Source organism: Lycorma delicatula, chromosome 5 (genome assembly GCF_047948215.1).
Source record: "Lycorma delicatula isolate Av1 chromosome 5, ASM4794821v1, whole genome shotgun sequence".
NCBI classification, from domain to species: Eukaryota; Metazoa; Arthropoda; class Insecta; order Hemiptera; family Fulgoridae; genus Lycorma; species Lycorma delicatula.
This window is the reverse complement of record NC_134459.1, coordinates 49,366,202-49,388,110: the sequence shown is the minus strand read 5'-3', so window position 1 is coordinate 49,388,110 and position 21,909 is coordinate 49,366,202. Positions and strand designations below refer to the sequence as shown.

Genomic DNA, 21,909 nt, shown 5'->3' with positions numbered 1-21,909 from the left:
GAATCGACGGCAGGCACTACGTAAATTTAATCGTAGGCCTACAACAGAACATCTAAATTTATACCGCAGGGCTAGAGCGGTGTGCCGTCGAGTATTCTTGGACGCTAAGAGGAATTCATGGACGAAATACGTGAGCACTATCTCACGCACTACTTCCACGTCTACTGTATGGAAGAAAATTCGTCCAATCTTCGGATCACCGAAACAATCTATTCTTGGTCTTATTGATGAAGGAGAACTCCTTTCATCTTCGGAAGTGGCAAATAGTCTAGCAAAATCTTTCCGCTCGGTGTCTCTCACCTCATCATATAATAACGATTTTCAACGGTACAAGATACAAATAGAAGTATTATCGTTAAACATTGGTGATTCGGTTGGTGAATTAAACACTCCATTCGTATTTAAAGAATTGTTACATGCCTTAAAAATTCACGGGACACTTCCCCTGGACCGGACAACATTCGCCTTTCCATGCTTTCACACCTTCCTAATTCGGCACTACAACAACTTTTGAATATTTTCAACGTTTTATTTTCCGAACAAGTCTTTCCACCCAGCTGGTCAGAAGCAGTTATTATACCAGTACTAAAACCTGGTAAAGACCAGACGAACCCCTCAAGCTATCGCCCTATATCATTAACAAGCGTTTTGTGTAAAATAATGGAGAGAATGGTAAACCGCAGACTTACATGGTACTTGGAGAAACATGGCTTTCTATCTCCAGAACAGTGTGGTTTTCGACAAGGACGATCTTCTATTGACCATTTAGTGTCACTGGAAACAGCCATACAAAACGCTTTCCTAAATCGGCAGCACCTCGTCGCTATCTTCTTCGATATAAAAAAAGGCGTATGACACAGCCTGGCGACGTGGTATTCTTAACACTCTCAAAAAATGGGGAATCAAGGGCAATATGCTTGCTTTTATCCGGGGATTCTTAAATCACCGAACGGCTCGTGTTCGTGTGGATGATTCGCTCTCAGATAGTGTCATCTTGGAGAATGGAGTGCCCCAAGGTAGTGTATTAAGTGCCACCTTATTTTCTGTAGCCATAAACGATATTACCAAATGTGTTCAGGCTCCTGTCTCATGCTCTCTATTTGCTGACGACTTTGCTATCTACATTGCAAGCCGTTCGGCACCTACAGCAGAGAGACTACTGCAGAACACTATATCTCACCTTGAAGCTTGGTCCAGGATTACTGGTTTCACATTTTCATCCGAAAAAACTAAATGTGTGGTTTTTTCTCGGCTACGAAACCCTTCTATTCCGCAAATTTTTCTGAACGGAGAGACTATTACTATCTCTACTTACGTCAAGTTTTTAGGTTTATTTTTTGATAGCCGTCTTACTTGGGTCAAACATTTAAAAGAATTGAAAACAAAATGTTCCAAAATTCTAGATATGATGCGAGTCCTTACTAACACAACTGGGGAGCCGATAGATCATGTATGATACGTTTCTACTATTCCTTTGTTCGCTCCCGTTTAGATTATGGTTGTGTCGCCTACTCTTCAGCTCGTCAAAGCGTGCTTAAAAGTCTGGATAGTGTACATCATGCTTTCCTTCGGCTTGCCACAGGTGCGTTTAGATCAAGTCCTGTCGCAAGCTTACTTGTAGACTGTGGTGAACCATCACTTTGGGATAGACGAGACCAGCTCTTATTATCTTATTTTGCTCGTCTCAGAGGACAGCCAAATCACCCGGTTCTTGAGTCAGTCTTTAAAAACCCTAATCTAGGAAAGTATGAGGATCATCCACGTCGTACTGCACCTGTAGGTGTCCGTACCTGGCGTCTGCTGCAGCATATAAATGTTGACACACCGTCATTCTTTCCTATGTACCCTTGCTCATATCCTCCATGGAGAATAAACCTCATAAATTTTAATTTTGACCTGACTACATATAATAAACAATCAACACCATCTATCGTCTTTCAGCAGATGTTTCAGTGTGTTCTCTCCAAGACGAAACCAGACGCGGTTGTATACACTGATGGATCGAAACAAAACGATACAGTTGGGTGTGCTTTTGTTGTCAATGAGAGAACTTATATGTTTGGTCTCCCCGGTATTACGAGTGTGTTTACCGCTGAACTATATGCTATAAATAAGGCTCTAAACATCATTAACCCTAAATATAGAAAAATTCTTATTTGCAGTGACTCGTGTAGTGCTCTCCATGCCTTAAAAAATTTTTATTCTAAACATCCTATCGTCATTGAAATTTATAACGCAATCGCTGAGTTGAATAATCGCAACACAGAATTAAGTTTTTGCTGGGTCCCTAGCCACGTAGGGATTCCAGGTAATGAACATGCAGATTCTGCTGCCAAAGAAGCATGTAATCAGCCTCCTTTCACCAACCGAATTGCTACCTCTGATTTTATTAATTGTGTAAAACAATCACTGAGAGCGTGGTGGCAAGGTGACTGGACGGCTACCGTTGATAATAAACTCAGACAGATTAAAGATTCTGTGTTACCATGGGACACCTCATACAGAAAAACTCGGCGTGAGGAAGTAGTCCTTTGTCGATTGCGGATAGGACACACGAGGATCACACACGATTACCTGATGATAAGAGGACAAGCACCCCTATGCGCACGATGCAACTGCCCCATGACTGTGCACCATATACTTGTGGATTGCATATGTTATGCGGCGTTGCGTCGTAAATTTAATCTACCCAGAAACATCCGTGGTGTCTTGTGCAATGATAATGAAATTTTAACCCGGTTGTTTTTATTTCTTCGAAGTGCTGGGTTAATGCAAAAAATTTAATATCGTTGCGTATATTTTTTAATGCTAGAAGAGTTTTTAAATAAGTTTCTTTTTCTGAGTTTTTGATTTTTTTTTTATTCTTTATTTATTTTTTTTTTTTTTATCCGATTAGGAGCCTTTTACACTCCTTATCGGAATTTGTTAAATTTTATATAGTTATTTTTTATTTATTTTATTTATTTATTTTTTTTTATTTTTAATATTTTAAAGACTGTCTGTGATATTAGTTGTAAGATTTTAGTAATGTTAGTTTTAAGTTTTATTTCAACTTTTTAATTTTTATTTTTAACCTAGTTTTAATTATATAATTTGTGTTAGTTCTAAGTTTTATTTCATTTTGTTGTTTTAGTTTTAAGTTTTATATTAGATCTTTTATGGTTTTTAGTTTTTTTTTTTTAGTCTTTTGTTATCCAGGAATGGGCCCTTTACACCCATCTTGGACTTTGTAAAATTCTATTTACTCTTGATTTTATATTAGTTTTTATCTGTGATATTAGTCGTAAGTTTTATTCATCTTTTAGAATAGTTTTAAATCCTTTTATTTTTTATATTAAAAAAAAGACTCCGGGCGATGATAACGCACAAGCGTTTTTCGCCCTAAAAAAAAAAAAAAAAAAAAAAAAAAACTACTGAAAGAGCTGCTGCCCTCTTTCAGGAATCATTCCTTAGTCTGGCTCTCAACAGATACCTCTCCGATATGGTTGCACCTTCGGTCCAGTTATTCTGTATCCCTGAGCACTCAAGCCCCCTCACCAACGGCAAGGTCTCATGATTCATAGAGGAGGCTAGAGGAGATTTAACACGTTATTACGCCGTAAATAAAATCAACGTCTTGTCCCACCAGCCCTATTCATCCGACTTGGCTCCAGCAGACTTTTTTTGTTCCCGAAACTCAAGTTGAAGATGAAAGGCCGCTTTTTCGACGACACTCCGGCCATCCAAAGGGCTTGCACCTAGCAGTTGAAGGCGATTCCACAAAGTGATTTCTCCAGAGTGTTTAACAGGCTCTACCGGCTCTGCGACGAGTGTATAGCTATAGAAGGGTTCTATATAGAGGGCTGATGTGAGTAAAATCGTTTATCTTTAAATCTGTGTTTCTATTTATTTTAGTTCAGAACTTTTCAGACATACTGTGTATTTTCTTAAACGTTATTAAATAAATCTTATTTATTTATTTCTTCTGAATTACTTTATATAACATTTAAGTTAGAAAAATGGAAATATAGGTAAATTTATATTTAAATTTTATTAAATAAACCAGCTAGTACAGAATATTGAGATAAGAAATATCTTACCTAACTTGAAAGTACTTTCATGAAGAATTAAGGTAAGATATGTCTTATCTCAGTATTCTGTACTACCCGTGCTAGATAATTCATTTAATATAATTTAACAGTACAGAGGAATAACACGAATAAAAGATTAATTTCAGTAAAATATAGGTAAAAATAAGTAAATATTTACTTTATTAAATATAGAGTGTTTCAAAATGAATGTTGGGGTTTTAAAGATTTGTCTTATATGGAAAGTTAAACTATAAATCAGATTACTGGATATTAATCAGATGAAACTGCTTTGAGAAATCTTTTTATAATACTAAGCAGAAGATTGTTATCTTGATTAAAAATTCATGAATTTAATATTTATTTAATAATTAATGCAGACTTTTCTTAATTTAAAAGTAAAATTATATATTTGACAGTATTAAATAGTAATAGTAATACAAAAACTCTATACCATTAATAATAAAAAATTTACATAATACAAAATACAAATTTACATAACAATAAAATATAGAACAAAAAACTGTTTAGAAATAAACCTTTTAACAATAATTCCAAGATGAAAGATATTGATCTAAAAATATTTTTTTTTTAATGTGTAAATTAATTCTCAAAATTTCAATAAAAACCAGTTGATGTTTTGTAAAGTAATAGTTAAAAAAATAAGTAATTTTCAACTACAAAAAAGAGTCAATTAACAGAAAATATTTTTCTACAGTACATTAAACTGTCATCTTTCAGCATTAAGTGATATGTAAAATCTCTGTATCTGAAATTTACTTTTTAGTAAATAAAATTATTAATAGAGAATTTACAATAAGATAACTCAAATCCAATTTCGTATTTTCATTTCAAACCTTCACACTTCACTAATAGATTAGTTCACACTTTGACTAATAGATTAAAAAATTGTTATGCAAATGCAATTTTAGTTTCCCAGTTATGTAGTTTTCTACAAGTAACTCATATGTAGTTATACTATATCTGTACAACATTCTATGTAAGGTAAAATATGTTATTCAGTTTAAATTTTTGATATTGGATTTTTGTAGATCTTGATATTTTATTACCCCCTTCTCTAACAACAAAAACATAATTTTAACATTAGAAAACTCCAGAAAGATGTATATACAGAGTGTACCATATAAAACGCAACCCAACCTTATATTGGTAGGTATTGAAATAATAAAAAGGCATGTGTAATGTAAATGTAATTTTTATTATTACCATCCATTACCTTACATTTAGAGTAAATGTTGGAAGTGGCCGCCATCTTCTTGAATACAAGCTTCAATTCTTTTTACAGCGTTTCTTGCAACTTTTTTCATAGTTTGTGGCTGGATATTTAATACAGCTTGTTCAATATTTACTTTCAATCGTTCAAGTGTTTGTGGTTTGTTGCTTTGAGGTAACCCCATAGAAAAAAATCCGCCGCAGTCAAATGTGGAGATCTTGGTGGCCACAAGCCTCGACCGATAACACGATTACCAAAGAATTCCTCGACGAAATCAGAAGTTGAACTTGCGTAGTGCGATGTCGCACCGTCATGTTGTAGCCAGCAGTGTCTGTCTTCCTCTTCCAAGAGTGCGATGAACTGAAATAAAATATCCTGATATCGTTCTGCATTAATGTTGTACTCAAAAAAAATATGACCGATTATTTTCTTCCGCGATATAGCGCACCACACGCCCAACTTCTGCGGGTGTAATTGATTTTCGTGATAAACGTGGGGATTTTCAGCACTCCAAATTCTACTGTTTTGGCTGTTTACGTAGCCATGCAAATGAAACCGTGCTTCATCTGTGAAAAATAACGAATCCATAACATTAATTCCCTCGCGCAGAAATCGACGGAACCATTGACAATATTGTAGCCGTTTTTCTTTGTCGGGCTCAAGAAGTTGATGAACCGTTTGAATGCGATAAGGTCGTAATTGTAATTGTTTGGTCGCCCGATGAACGGTTGATTTAGACAAATTAATTTCAGCAGACAAACGTCTGATCTATTTATTTGGCGAGGCGAATAATCGGTCTTTGATTTCAGTGACTGTATCTGTATTCAACACTGACGCAGATCTTTTGTGTTCCTTGTTATTAACAGAATCAGTCTCTCTAAATTTTGCAACTGACCTTAATACTGATGTTTTGTTAGGAGCTGGTTTATCTAGATACTTATGGCGAAACAAATCTTGCACTGCAGCCGCTGATTTCATACTGAAGTACGACTCAACAATGAAAACACGTTCATCTAGCGAAAACACCATCTTGTCTCTAGCAATACACTGAACGTTATGATTGCATTGTTGTTACTATCGGTAGTGTTCTACTGCGTCGCCGCGATGTTCAGATGTTGGACGAGTGCATTTCAACAACGAGTAAGGGAGTAAGCTTGACTTTTGAAATTTCAAGTATGAGTGATTGATGGGTTGCGTTTTATATAGGACACCCTGTACATACAGCACCCTGTGCGTTAGCTTGTTTTTTTTCTTCACATCTCCAGACTGGATGAACCAATTTGAATGAAATTTGGCACAATGATTTTTGCATATGGAGCTACTAATCCGAATTAATTTAGGTCATAATCGATCAAGGTGGTAGGAAGAGGTCTTGTATCTCAAACTTTTATTCAAAGAATAGATAAGTTTTTCATGCAATTCAATGCCCCTTATGTTACTTTCTAATGGTGTTTGGTTTTATTCAAACTTTCATAAAGGGATGGGGTCAAATTAACACTTTTTTCTTTTTTGTTATTTATGGACTCAAAGTCACATTTTTGTACCGAATAGATGATTCCAATGCATTAGTAGGTCATTTTGGTTATGTATTTGCACATATTATTCAGGAATGGGGGTACAGTAAACCTAGTTTTATAACTTTTTTGTCAATTATCATTTTGCTTGATATCTTCAGACTAAATAAACAACTTTTTATGAAATTTTGTATGATGACTTATAAATGCGGGTCATTGTTCCATTAATTTTGGTTAAACTTGGTCAAGGGGGTGGGGCTATAATAGCCCCATATCCCTTGGATATGCAATTATGGTGGGGGTCACCATGAGTCCCATATATCAAAATTTCACTCGGTGTAAAATACTTTTTTTTAAGATTAGAGGACAGTGAGATTCCATTATCAAAAACATGTAATAAATTTAATTGAAAGTTTTCAAAACTAAGGAATTATTAATAATCTCTTCCTGGTTAGTAGGCTGCTGAGGGCAAAGTCCTGATAACCAAGTTATCAGAATTGTATGACTTCCCAGAATCTTTTACGTGGCTTTTATTGTGAACCTGGCTATTATTGTGATATGAATTAAATTAAGTTTTTATAGTTAATAAACCAAATTTAATTCCAATTCCTTTGTATCATTGAAGTTAAATAATACTGGGTTCAAATTTCCTTTGTATGGATTGTTTTTTATATAAAATTGTTAATGACTGTAGCAATCAACACCATTAAAATAACAAAACATCTGTATTACTAACTAAAATATAATTGTAACATAATCGCAATTACAATAAACGTATCACCAACCTTCTGCTTTCATTAGCTATCAACTGATCAATGACTGAATCCAAAATGAACTGTACTGCAGCATAATCATCACGTGAATTAGCTATAATAAAAACAGGGAAAACGTTATAAAAATGCAATTAAAAAAGTAGCATTATGGTAAAAAATGAAACATATTTATACAGTTATTTTATACATCAATCAGTCATTTGGCTGATTTGATACACTTTTTAATTCTTTTCCACTTTGCATCAATCTCTTAGGCTCAACATTTTTTCTATATTATAAATTATTAAAGATTGTATATTGTAATTTTTGTCTTCTTTTTCTTTTCTATTCTTTACATTAATTCCTGTAACAGTGGTTCCTTAACTTTTCCAAATTGCAGCCCCTTTCCAAGTCGTGGCACACTTTTTCCATGGTGCCCTTGGTGCCCTACCCTAAGTAAAAGTATGACTACTTGCAAGTAAGAGATAAAAATAAATAAAACTCATATATCTTCATTATTTTTTTACTTTATTAACATTAAATTAATAATTAATTATAAATGTTTTGGTTCAATTAATTATTTTGCGGCACCCCTCTGAAGAGGCTGTGGTTCCCAAACCATGCACCGCAGCGCACAGTTTGAGAATCACTGCTCTACAACCAAATTCACTAATCTTGAATTTCTTAATATGGCTCACTAACTTGAAATTTCTGTTACAAAATTTATAAAAAATTTATAAATCACATATTCTTATCCCACTTAATGCAACAATCGATTAAGGCATCTAAACATTTAATTGGTTTAATTTGTTTTATATCTCAATTTTCTTTATGATTTCATAGAAATTAGCTTCATTATTTCATTGAGAAGTTACTGCAGGAGGTTGGTACGTATGATGATGAATAGTTTTTGACCAAAGGTTACAGTAATTTTTAGTTGAATCAAAATGTTATTTTCTTGCAGAATTTCTCTCCCCAATAATAAGTATGTTGTTAGTTAGCTAAGTAATAAGTAAGAAGATGATATTTGTTTAGCTCAGTTTTGCCCGACGATTGTTTTGTATCGCTCGCCTTAGTTTTGTCAATGTTTCACAATACCTTTCTGAATTAATTGTTTTGCCACATTCAAGGAAATCAACCAGAAGTACTCCCTGAGCGTCCCAAAACACAGTTGCCATAATCTTTCTGGTTGACAATGTTTGCAAACACTTTACTGATTTTCTGGGAGAACTCTGTGCCCCCATTCCACGGACTGTTTTTTTGTCTCACAATTGATATGCTTTAACCATGTCTCATTTCCAGTTATGACCACGATCGAGTAGTGCGTTACCATCCTTATCGTAGGTTTCGAGAAAATTCAGCGATGCAGTAAGACGCTGTTTTTTGTGGTCTTCCGTCAAGATTTTTGGCTCCCATCTAGCACAAAACTTGTGATAACCAAGCTTTCCCAACACAATTTCATACAGTAAACTTTGTGAAATTTGGGAAAATGAAGCGAGAGTTCTGTAATCGTAAAGCGGCGATTTTCACGAATTTTTTCGTTGATTTTCATTGTCATTTCATCAGTCACAAGGCTAGGCCGACCACAGCGGTCCTCATCATAAACATTGGTGCGGCCGTTTTTAAACTGAATGCATCACTGCCTCACTCCACCTTCACTCATTCCATCTCCGTACACCTCACAAAGTTGCCGATAAATTTCAATTGATTTGAGGATTTTTGCCATTAAAAATCTAATCACTGTACGCACCTCACAACTTGCGGGATTTTCTATTGAAACGCACATTCCAATAATTCACAGCGAACAAAGTAGAAAATTCACAGTCCACACGCGACGACAGCTTGATGCGTACTGAATGTAGACGTTTTGACGCCAAGACGGCGGCTCTATCTCCACCCACCTCCACGCTAGGCAATAACGTAAGTTACTTTCTGGACCGCCCTTGTATATAAAGGTATATTTATCATCTCAATTACTAATGTAAAATGAATTATTCTGCTTCTATTACAATCTTTGACATGTATTAGATTATTATTTACTTTTAATAATAATCTATTTTAGATTTTTGAGTGTATTTTTAAATATAAATATAAGTAATTTAAAATAAATTTCCTATTTCCTTAATCTCATTACTATATTCAAAACTTTTCTCAGTTATTAATTATATTTTTGTTACTATTTTTATTAATGTATTTCGTCAAGAGTAAGCCATTTTAATTTGCTGTTTTTCTTTTTTTTAAGTTTTAGTCTCAATAATGAATTTATAATTAATGAAATATCACCTTAATTTTATATATGAATAATAGCTTGTCTATATACATCAGTCTATACATCGTCTATATACGTCAGAGCTAGTTAATTGCCTGTAGATAATTAAAACAAATACTAAAACACATTTTTTCAACAAAAAATCTTTGCAATTACATTTAGCTCTGGTGCAAATTATACTACATTAAGAATATACTTTACAATAATTTTAAAACTATAATATTTTGAAACAACAAATTTAACCAAATTTACCAGAAACATCAAAATATTTATTAGATACTGTATTTACAAGAATGAAAACAATCTGATGTATGTTTTTTTTTAAACAATATTGTATTTATTAAACTGGTTTGATTTGTCATCTTTATTATTAGCTTGACTGGTTTTATTTTCATTGATTTTTATTAGCGAAATTGGACAAAAACATAGCAAAATGTTGTACTCACTTCCATAATAGTATTGATCAAATGTTTTCTGCCACGCTACATCATCATGTGTATGGGCCAGGATATGTATATTTATCTTTCCTGGCTTTGATAGTGGACAATGCTTAAAAACAAATATACAAGATACAAATTATGCATATTTTTCTCATAATATAGTTATAATGTTTTGTTTTTTTTATGTGTGCATACCAAAATTAGGAAAAGTACCCATAAAAAGTCTTAACATAACTCAAATAATCCTAATTGATCTCCATGGTTTTTGGCCCAGCAATAAAACATAAATATAGCACCCATTTACTTACCAAGATCTATCTTATATCTTACTATAAGATATTTACAGTAGAATGACGTAAATAACTTTTTCTAATATAAGAAACAAAACTAAATTTACTAGCAATTTTTTATGAATAATTTACACAAAACTATCAAATTTGTACACATATTAAAAAGGAGAACAGATCATCAATCATTGTTAATAAGATAAGCATATTCTGATAGACTACAAACAGGAAAGGGAAGAATCTTTTTAAAGAATTCAAAAAAGAAGATTCAAAGAAATTTGGCTTTCCTTAGGTGTGCAAACGTCTACTTTTCTTTTTTTTCTGTTTAGCCTCTGGAACCACCATTAGGATTACTTCAGAGGATGAATGAGCATGATATGTATGAGTGTAAAGGAAGCGTATAGTATTGCATAGACTCAGTTCGACCATTGCTGAGATGTGTGGTTAATTTAAACCCTGGTATCAACCAGGGTTTAACTAAAGAACACTGGTATCAACAATCTAGTATACAAATCCACGTAGAAGTAACTGCATTCACTAACTTCACTAGGATTTGAACCTTAGAACTCTCGACCTCAAAATCAGCTGATTTGTAAAGACACATTCACCACTAGACAACATGGTGGGTTAATGTGCAAACTTATTTACTGTAAAAACTGTACAACTGTACTGTACTGTACAACTGTGGAACTCTCATTAACAGTCTACGTACTAAAAAATACAGATTACCTCAGTATTATGTATCACGGAGTAATCATACTTGAGGATCTCAAAATAGAGTCAATAAAAGAATTGAAAAGATTAAAAAAGGAAAAAAAGAGACACAATCCTAAGTGGATAAACTGCATTCTGTAAAATAACTTATTATAAGCAGTAATGAGATAAATTTATCTGAACTAATATAACTCCTTTGGGATCTTTTGCAAGATGGTAAATTACCTCATCTGTGCTGATTAATAAATCTTCCTTTTTCACTACATCTTTCTTTTCCTTACATTTAATTTTTCCTTCCTCATTATTATGCTACAGGTGCCCTCTTCTTTGTGTCCAATTACACAAATAGTCTAACACCAGAAGTTTTTATCTAATAAATCTAGTCTTCTAATCTCTTCTCTCAAAAAAAAAACAAACATGTAGAATCAATACGTAAATGTTATTTCTGGAAATATGAGTTTAAACATTTCTTAGAATATCTGACTTCACTTAATTTTTAATGACTGTCTTATCTGGCAGTTGTTTCTTCTGAATTCACCAAAACAAAATAAAAAATCTTAATGAAACTTTCCAAACGTTTTTCCTAGAACAACCCAAAAAGGATTAGGATCCGTTTTAAGAAACAGACCTTCGTCTTGAAAAGAAAGTAAGAGATTTTAGTTTCATTTTTTTTAATTGAATGTAAATAAAAATAAAGATTTTTAACTGAAGGAAATTTTAGAGAAACTCCTAAAATTTTAGCCACTTTTTTTAAATGTAGAGCAAGGTCGACATCTCTCTTTTCATTTAATGTCTAATTTTTTGTGGTGTTAGGTGGGAAATATTTCCACAATTTGTATTTATTTAGTTTTATTTTTTTACTACACAACCTCCAATATGATTTAGTATGTATTTTAATCAGAAGGATGTGATAATGATTGAAACAATACGTGAAAAAAACCTGACCCTTGCTATAGAGCAAACTTGAGATCAAATAATCTAGAAGCCAGCATGTAAACCACTCAACCAATTGGCCACCCAATTTTTTTATCTAGATGCCCACCAATTTTCTGAAGGAAATGAATTGTAGAAATTTGCAGCATTAACTGCAATTGCAATTTGAGCAAGTCCCTTGCTCGATTACAATCAATTCCAGAATCTTCTGGTCAAGATAGAGAGAGATATTGGTACTCATTATTAAGGTCAGAAAAGCAATGACCTCTCTTGACAAAATTGTAATTTGACATTTTATCGATCATTAAGAAATCTTTAGCTTTTGTACATTTTTTTATCTTAGGAAGTAACAATTATAGCTCTCTTTGTTTAAAGATCCTAGGAATGGTATAAATTTGATTAATAATTCTGAGCATAAGAACAAGTTAAATTTCTTAGAACAAGTTATTAAATATCTGAGAAACTGGGTTAAGGAGTGTTAAACCTGAAAGAGACTATTAAAAATCTTATTTGTGTATATATTAGCTTAAAAAAATATTTCACCAGAAATATTTTTTGTAAATAATTGGATTTATTTAAAAAAAGAAAAAAGACTTACAAAGCTCTGTAACACAGAAGTTTAATTAATTTGTTACTGTTTTAATTTATCTATCAAATTAAACAATTTTTTCTTTCTAAATGAGGCATTATCAGGACAGGAAAAATTTTCATCCCTTTAACAAAGTGACTGGGATATTAAAACTCCACCCTTAAAAATGAGAGTTTTATAAACGTCTAACCTATCAACTTTTATTTAATGTTTTATGTTAATTTAGTTGTTTATTTTATTTCTAAGATGTGTGATGAATTAAATGTATAATAACCTTCACCTGAATAATAATAAAAAAACAGATTGTCAGGTAAACAGATTGTATTAGCATAATAATCATTACATTTGTTCTGCACAAATACACACTCACAAAATTACTACTCATAAAAAACAATATATTACTTAAAGTAAAAAATGAATGAATATCGTACTAGTTTATTGTTAAAATTTGGACACTAGTTTTAACTATGTAATAAATTCTAAAAATAAATACTTTCAATTTAGAAGTTTTAAACCAATTGAGACAATCTGGCATCCAAGGCATTTACTTAGTCAGCCAGTCAATGACTCAAGAAAGTCCAATGATATACCTCCCTAACTACTCAGACAGATTAACACACAAAATGGGTCGGGAAGGAAGGAGAGACAGAGTGAGAAGACCAGAAAAGGAAGAAAGAAAGATAGAATATAAACAGTATGGAAGGATAGAAATTGTGAATCTCTTTACATCACTTTATTTCTATTACAGTTCATTACTCTTATTCATTTTAAAGTTATGTTTCCTCTCCAGTAATGAATGTATACCATTCAGTATTTAAAAATCATTATTAATTATAGAAAATACCAAATCATTAATATTGGCTAATTTTTTAGAACTACTATATTAAAATTTATCTTACACTAAATTGTAATATTTAATTTATAATTTAGTCATTTAAATCTGAAAGTTTACTGATCCAGCATCTACAAATTCAGTATAACTAATTTAAAATTTAAAATTAAAATCCATTTAATTTTTCTTGGGACAGTGACTGAAAAAAATACATAAAAGATTGGCTTCATAGTAAGTACACATGTTTTGATAACCCACAACCATACCATGATGTAATTACATTAGAATGCTAATCTTCATGGTGTAGAGTTCATAATATTTGAATCATCAAAAAATATGTTTTATTGTTATTAAGATTTATGTACAAACATAAAATATAGAAATGCAATTTTTAAACATAAAAAAAAAATAGTATCATATTTAGCTTTTGTTTTCCAAATTTAATTAGTGGATACATAATACTAGAATATTTGGTATACTTGTAATTATAATTTTGCAGAATATCTTGCAAAAATTGAATTGTTGGATCTCTAAAGAATCTAAATTTTCATTTTATATACAAAACTTAATAAAACCTAAGTTTTCAACATCCAGGACAGAGGGAATTGTGCAAGTGGTTCAGGAAATGTTCACTCAAAGTCCTCAAAAACTACAAAGACAGGCCTCTCATGAAAATGGTTTAATCCAACACACAATCTGAACTGTTCTGAAGAAAGAGTTGAATTTTCATCCATGGAAATCACATTACTGCCAGGAATTGTCGCCGGAAGACTGTATTATTGTTTGAAATATCGGGAGATTACGCTTGCTTGGTATGAAAACTGATTTTTTAACCATTACAATTGTTATTATTGGTTATCCAAGGGTGGTTGTTGAAAGAAGTCAACATCGCCCAACGGTCACAGTGTGGTGCGGCATTACATCCATAAAAGTTGTGGGTCCATGTCACATTCAGGACAATGATTGCAGAACAATACCTTGATATGCTTAAAGATTATGTTCACAATATTGTATCCATATGGGACAATTATAACGACCTAATCTTTATGCAAGATGGGGCCCTGCCTCACTATGCAAGCCCTGTCCGTACGTGGCTCAACACCCATTTTCCAGGATGCTGGTTGGGGTGTCATGGGCCCCTTGAATGGCTAGCAAGGAGTCCTGACCTAACACCGTGAGAGTTCTTCCTCTGGGGCTGGGCGAAAGAGAAAGTTCATCCCACAAAACCAAAAATTATTGATGAATTGGAACAGCGAATTCACCAAGTTCTTGGAAACATACCACTGGATTATCGGCAGAAGTCTGTTGCAAACATCCCCATCTGTTTACGAAAACTGGTGTTGCTTATGTGGAATTTTTGCAGTGCATAACAATTCTACCATTGTAAGGAACAAAATATTTTTGTTTCATGAAAATTAGTTCAGTATTAAAAAAGTTATAAAAAAGTTTTAGTAGGGAGTTAATTCCCGCCCACTCTATATAGAGCGAGTAAAAAGTTACTCAACCCATATTGGAAAAAACATACATGGAAACCAATATATGAAAAAACTTAATTTAATTTTAAGTAATAAGCAATTAATTATTCATTTCATAATTTACAGAAATTTTGTTACAATAAAAATATTCGAAATGTCCTCGATTTGCAGCCATTTAGGCATCGACACGTTTCTGTTAAAAAGTTACCAGCTACTTTTTCAATGGTTGCAGCATTGGTATGGGATATTTTGACTTTGCTGATAATTACTCATGAACATTTTTTCTTTTAAATAAAATCAAAGAAAAAATCCATGGTAGCTAAATCTGGCGACCTAGGTGCCATAGACCACAGGAAATTACTTTCTCCCCAAAGATTACTCGCATAACAACAGCTTTGTGTTATTCACTGTGTGGGCTGTTGCATAATCTTGATCCAACCAGCAATCGCATTAATCTTCCTCTAGCAACGCTATAAGTCAGTTACAATCTTCTGGTAGTGATAATATATTGTTTCCGAGAAAATGTATTGTTTCCGTGTAGTGCTGGTTGTGTCAATGAAAAATATTGGATCATTATTTACTTTTGAGAAATCGTGCACTAAAATCGATCTTTACTGATTGTAATGTAGTCTTGTGAAAATCTTGAGAGTTCTCTGCACTCCAGTATCGGTTGTTCAGGCTGTTTACATAGCTATTTAGACGAAACCATGCTTCATCACTAAAGAAAGTGTTACGCAATATCTGAAAATTGAAGCGAACAAAGCGCATAAATCATTTGCAATAATTGAGTCTTTTTCCGTGATCGGATTCTTTTAATTCCTGCAAAACATGAATATGGTACGAACGTAATTTTAATTTCTTTGCAACTTTGGGGACACTCAGAGGCGGATTTACAAATGTGCCGCCTATAGGCTGAACGACCGGCAGGCGCTGCCACCGAACCGCCACCGTGCGGCTCATTTCCGAGAAGCGAGTAGAAAGATAAGAAATTCAGCGAAGTTGATACTTCATTTTTAGTGGCCGCGTAAAAAATGTCCGCCTTATGTTATAGCTTAGCTAGCCTATTTAGAAATCCGCCGCTCCGGACACTCCCGAATGGCTTTCCAATCTAGTGAGACAGCCTTCTTATTCAATTTTGAGGTTCCATTGGCAGGATACACAATCGTTATTTAAAATTGTTGCTAATCGGGTTGTTTTCATTAATTTACACTACCGATTTCTAAATAACGGTACGTCTAATCGAGGAAAAACATCTTCCTAGCACTTAAAAACGATTGCGATTTAAAACAACCTCAAAAATAAATGCACATTGAAACTGAATACTCTCTTAACAGAATATCTGTTACTGACAAACAAAATAGAGAGAGATAACTTGATTGTTGTGTATACGTTGTTACAAGGTCAAGCATTACCAACCCACGTTTAGTACCAACCTAAAAGCAAATTTCCCACTTCAGTGGATTATTGAATTCAAGGTTGCATAACTTTTCACTCACTGGGAAATAATTGCTTTTAAAAAAAGGGCTGTACAAAACAAACTCTCCACATTTAGGATTTAAACTTTCTGTTAAAATATATCAGCTTATAATAATATTTATTCAATCAAATATGCTTTCATTTGATCTGGACACACCAAAAATCAGATGAATTATTAAAATTTTTTGTTCATATAAAATATGGGAATCCTTAAATAACTTTTCACAGTTAAAATATAAAAATTAAATTTTAAAATCCTCCTACCTTGAAATGACCTATTTTTTTCAGTATGAAAGTCTTAATCACACAGAGGGATCCCTATAAGAAGGCATCGATTTTAAATGGAAAGGGTAGGGTTGTAACACATCTTTTTAAAAGGGCACTGAAAAATAAAAATTTTGACACAAAAACTGTCAGAGAACAACAGCTCTTACATAAATGGCAAAACTTAATGATTTTTGTGTATAATTTCAAAATAACCCTCATTACCTCTCAAATATTGATCTCATACTGAAAAATAGATCATTTTGATGTAGAAGCATTTACTAATGCTTTTTTTTGTGTGTGTGTTTCACTGTTAAGCAGTCAGTTATTTAAGAGGTGCAGTATAGACATTTGAAATTCGCTGTGAAAACTTTAAATAGTCATCATTTTGGTTAGGGATGTCATAATTCAAACTTTTTATGCCAGTATTTTTGTTTTTCAAAGCCCTTCAAAATGATTTATCACACCTTACCTTTCCATTTAAAACTTTTGATTAGCTTCCCATGGAGACAACCCTGAGTATTTCAGTTGTGGTGGTATCATATAATAGAAATAGATAGTTTCAAGCTAATGACATTTGCTAAATTTTATTTCTCTCTAATTAACTATTAACAAGTTATTTAAGAGTTTCCTTACTTAATAACATCTTGCACATAGATGTTTTATATTTCCATATGCTTCTTTATTAATGCAAAATTAAATTAATATTACATTTATATTTTTCTTTTAAGTTATATTGGTTATGTCTATATTACAACTGAAGTCTTCTGTACTTCATGATTGAGATTTGTATGAACTAAAAATAAATAATAAATTAATATACCTACTTTTTGAAAAATTTGGGAAAAATTAAAAGAGTTTACAGATAAGCATAAGGCATTCCTAACAGTTATAACTCCTTCATAGAAATGGTTATACCCTTTTTTAACTTTTCAAAAAACAAAAATGTTAATCCAATAAAATTTTGATTATCTTTTATGATACATGTTTTGATTTCACCATAAAATTTAGAAGTTTTATCTAAGATTAGATGATTAATTATCTAAAATTAAAAAAAAAAATTATAAATGAGATAAATTTCTATCTACAAAAAGAAATTATTACGTCTGGTATTCTTTCCTCCACATTCTTCTAAGCATTTTTTTTTTTATGTATTATTAATTCCCTTATCTGAGAATAGTAATATTTTAAACATGTGAGTGGGAGTCAAAGCCATGACCTACAGCAAATTAAGTAATAAAAAAGTAAATGAGTAATGTAATCTAGGCAAAAACTATTATTATTATTATTATTACTACTACCACTGCTTATATCTACAATCCTTGATAATCACTTATCATATACTCTAATGAATATGAATAAAGTAAAATTATGAAATAAAATATACTACAGTAGTATTCAAAGTGCAAGGGAGTAAGAATGTTTAACAAGATATTGGTTAAAAATTCCCTCATTCAAATGCTAACTTTATACAATCTTTTCGTTTTTAATGTACTGAGAAAATTTCATTAAAAATATTTATTAAAGACACAAAAACATTTATAAACTAATTTGGATTTTATAATAAAATATTTTTTATAAGGCAAATATTGCGAAATTATGTTATAATATTTACGCATAAAAAATTGAACTGTAATCAAATTCAGTTCTTTTTATATTCATACTATAATATAATTATAACAAAATATATTTCCTGAATTCATGTAGCAGGCACAATGGTATACAAACAGATAAAGTAATGATGGTATGTTAGTAAATTGTATATTAATATAAGCCATGTTTTTTGTAGTTTTATTTGATTATAAACAAAATTTTTATTTGTGCCTTCATTGATAATTATTTAAATGTTTAAGATAAAAAAAAATATTAAAATAACACAGTGGTTGAAAGTAACCATTATTAACATTGTAACAAATCAAAGGAAATCAATTTGTATCATCTAAAAAGTTAAAGTCTGTATAAACAGAAGGTCCCCTGGGTTCAAATATTGTAAAAAATTTAACATTTTATCATCATTGATTCCACTTAATGTTTGTAATTAAGTTTAGTTAAATATAAATAAATTAAGTACCCATAATTTTCGAAATCCTATCTGTAAGAAAAGGTTTTCTAATTAAATCAGTTATATTATTAAGTTGATTAATTCCATTTGTGTAAGTAATTAATAATAAAGATACTTACCTCATATCCATCAATTCTATCTCCCTCATTTTCTATTCCTTTATGAGAAATAATAGAATATAACATTAATAATAATAATGCAATTAATATGCTGATAATTATTAAAAAAAATTTATAAATAGAATTTTTATTTAATGTTCGTGTTACTGGAATCGAATACTTTGCCATAGTACAATTGAAAAGTAAAATTAATAATTTTATAGAAAGTTATGAATGTGACACCTGGCGCCGTTTAAATTTATAATACATGACTTATGCATTAACAAATTTTTTATTACTTATTAATTAGACAAAGGGAGAATTCAGTACTACTGCTCCTGATAGAATAAGTTTTAACTAACTCAACAGTACACTCTCACTGAGTATTAGTTTACTCTTTGCATGTAGAGTACAGACTGTTATACATCATTATTAACCGACAAGAGCAACAGGCAGTCATACATACACAAAGCACACACACACACACACACTAATATACATACACAAACACATACTAATATATACACACACACACACACACACACACTAGTATACATACACATGCATGCACACGCACATATAAAGAGAGATGGAAACATATGTTGAAGCACAGCTGTCTCACTCTTCATGTAACATCTTTTTAGTCAGTATACCTAACTAATTTTAACATGACCTACTTTAATTACAGATGACAATAGTGCTAAATATTAATATAGAGCAAATTTATTATGAGATAAAGCCAAAAAAAATAACGTGTATATATATATATATATATATATAAATAGCAATAATAATAGAAAAGATAATAATTTTATTGAAATTAATCTTTTTTTTTAGATGACAAGCATCAATTGCTTTGGTCATTTTGCCCTATAAGAATGGAAATTTTGTAGCTTATGAAAAATGCCATGCCTGACCGGGATTTGAACCCAGAACCTCTGGATCGAAGGCTGAAACACTACCACTCTACCACAGAGATCGACATTAATCTTATTAAAATTCATACTCTTTCTCTATACAGTTAAATTTATTTTAAATTTTCTACTAACATAAACCAGCTAGTACAGAATATTTATATAAGGCATACATAATATTAATTTTATCATGATATATCCACGGGATCCTGCATCCTCAGTCACGATTGAATTCATTTTATTAAATTGCACATTAAATAAAAATATTAAAAATTTCTTTGTAACGAAAACTATGTATTAATTTATTGTACAAGTGCTGCTATCTGTTCCTGTTTTTGTAACAATGTTTCTCTCAAATACTGTTTGACAGTTTATCAAACAAAATTTTATAAACCATCAGATAGTATTTGAGGGAGATATTTTATAAAAAACAGCAACAGATAGCAGCACTCATGCAATAAATTGATATATGATTTTCATTATAATATAACAGTACTGTAATGAGCATTATATCATGTGTTTGGTTTATTTTAGTAACATACTGTTACTAAAATAATATATATAATATTTAATAATAATATAATAATACTTAATATCTTAATAATGTGCAATTTTATAAAATCAATTCAATCATGAGGATGTGGAATCCCGTGAAAATACTATCATGATAAATTTATGATTATATATGTCTTATCTAAATATTTTGTACTGGGAGGTTTTGTTAAAAGAATTAAAAATATAAGCAACATTAAATATCAATTATCATAAATTATTAATCTGAAGTTTCATATTCAATGACAACATAAACAGAAAGAGAAAAGTTTCATTAATAAATAACTGAAATCAAAATAGTACAATAATTTTTGTAACTAACAAAAAATGACATTATTTTCTTTGTGACATAATTGATAATGAGATAATTTTGTATACTTAACAGCACATCTCGTAATGAAATAAATGAATCATCGAAATAAATTTTGCCACATATTTTTGTAAGTAACCTTACATGCTTCGGTAATGTATTTAGTTAGGTATTTAATGTATTTGGTCATATATTTATGAATATGCAATCTTTGCTAAAGAGGATAGCCTCTTATTAAAAAAATAATAATATCCACCTATATTAAACCAGATAACAGAACTGTTTTTGTACAATTCAACACAACGCTTTGACTTATGAGAAAGGACTTTAATAAACTTCCGTTACAATTTTTAATAAATTATCTAAGCATTTAAAAAATCTTCCCACCAATTTATTTTTTAACAAAATAAACCTTTTCTTTTACAAAAGCAATATTACTATTTGAATTTAAAAAAATACTAATTAAACATTTTTAGAAATCACTTAATTTCGTGTATCGCACTCAAAAGGTATTTTTTTATACATAAATATGTGCTCAAATAATTTTCATTAACACCTTGTGAATTATTTTGTAATATCATTCAAAGGTCGGCTGAAAGTTACAGTTATTATTTCCCACAGCTATTTCCTCAAATGTCAGTTTCAGTTTTTATTGGTTTTTTTAATTTTTTATAGGTAAGTATCAATAATGGGAAGCAATTTAAATCAAAAGAAAAGAAAGTGGGTACTAAAACAGTATTGGAAGAAAGTTTGGAGTAGGGGTGTTAGTGTCTTTGCACGGTAAGGAGATTTTAATTCTCCCCATCTTCGTGCCAGGCAATTTATCACATAAGAAATAAATTTGAATGCATAGGTTCGGTGATTAATTTAATGAAATCTGGTCATCCTAAGACTTCTATGACCGAAGAAAATCAGATGAAAGTTGCTCTTACATTTGTGAACAGTCCAGAAAAGTCTACACAACATTCTTCTATCAAACTATACATATCAAGAACATCCTTGCAATGCCTAATGTGTAATCTTAAATTAAAACCATCGCCCATGTCTGTACATGGTCTTTTGGAGCACGACCCCGATCATCAATTGCAGTTTTGTAAACTGATGCGTGACCAAATCAATTTGAAACC

At 31.4% G+C, this 21,909-nt stretch overlaps 1 protein-coding gene across 1 annotated transcript in view; it reads right to left on the bottom strand.

The window, feature by feature from the left end:
• Window positions 1-19,421, bottom strand: part of LOC142324925 (lysosomal alpha-mannosidase-like) — a 72,465-nt gene extending 53,044 nt beyond the window's left edge. The window contains exons 1-3 of the mRNA XM_075366070.1: window positions 19,028-19,421; window positions 10,283-10,385; window positions 7,601-7,682 (exon numbers count right to left, since the gene is read on the bottom strand). Of these exons, the coding sequence (XP_075222185.1) occupies window positions 7,601-7,682; window positions 10,283-10,385; window positions 19,028-19,195 (353 nt within the window). The 5' untranslated portion in view covers window positions 19,196-19,421. The remainder of the gene's footprint in view (window positions 1-7,600; window positions 7,683-10,282; window positions 10,386-19,027) is intronic.
• Window positions 19,422-21,909: the final 2,488 nt, after the last annotated feature.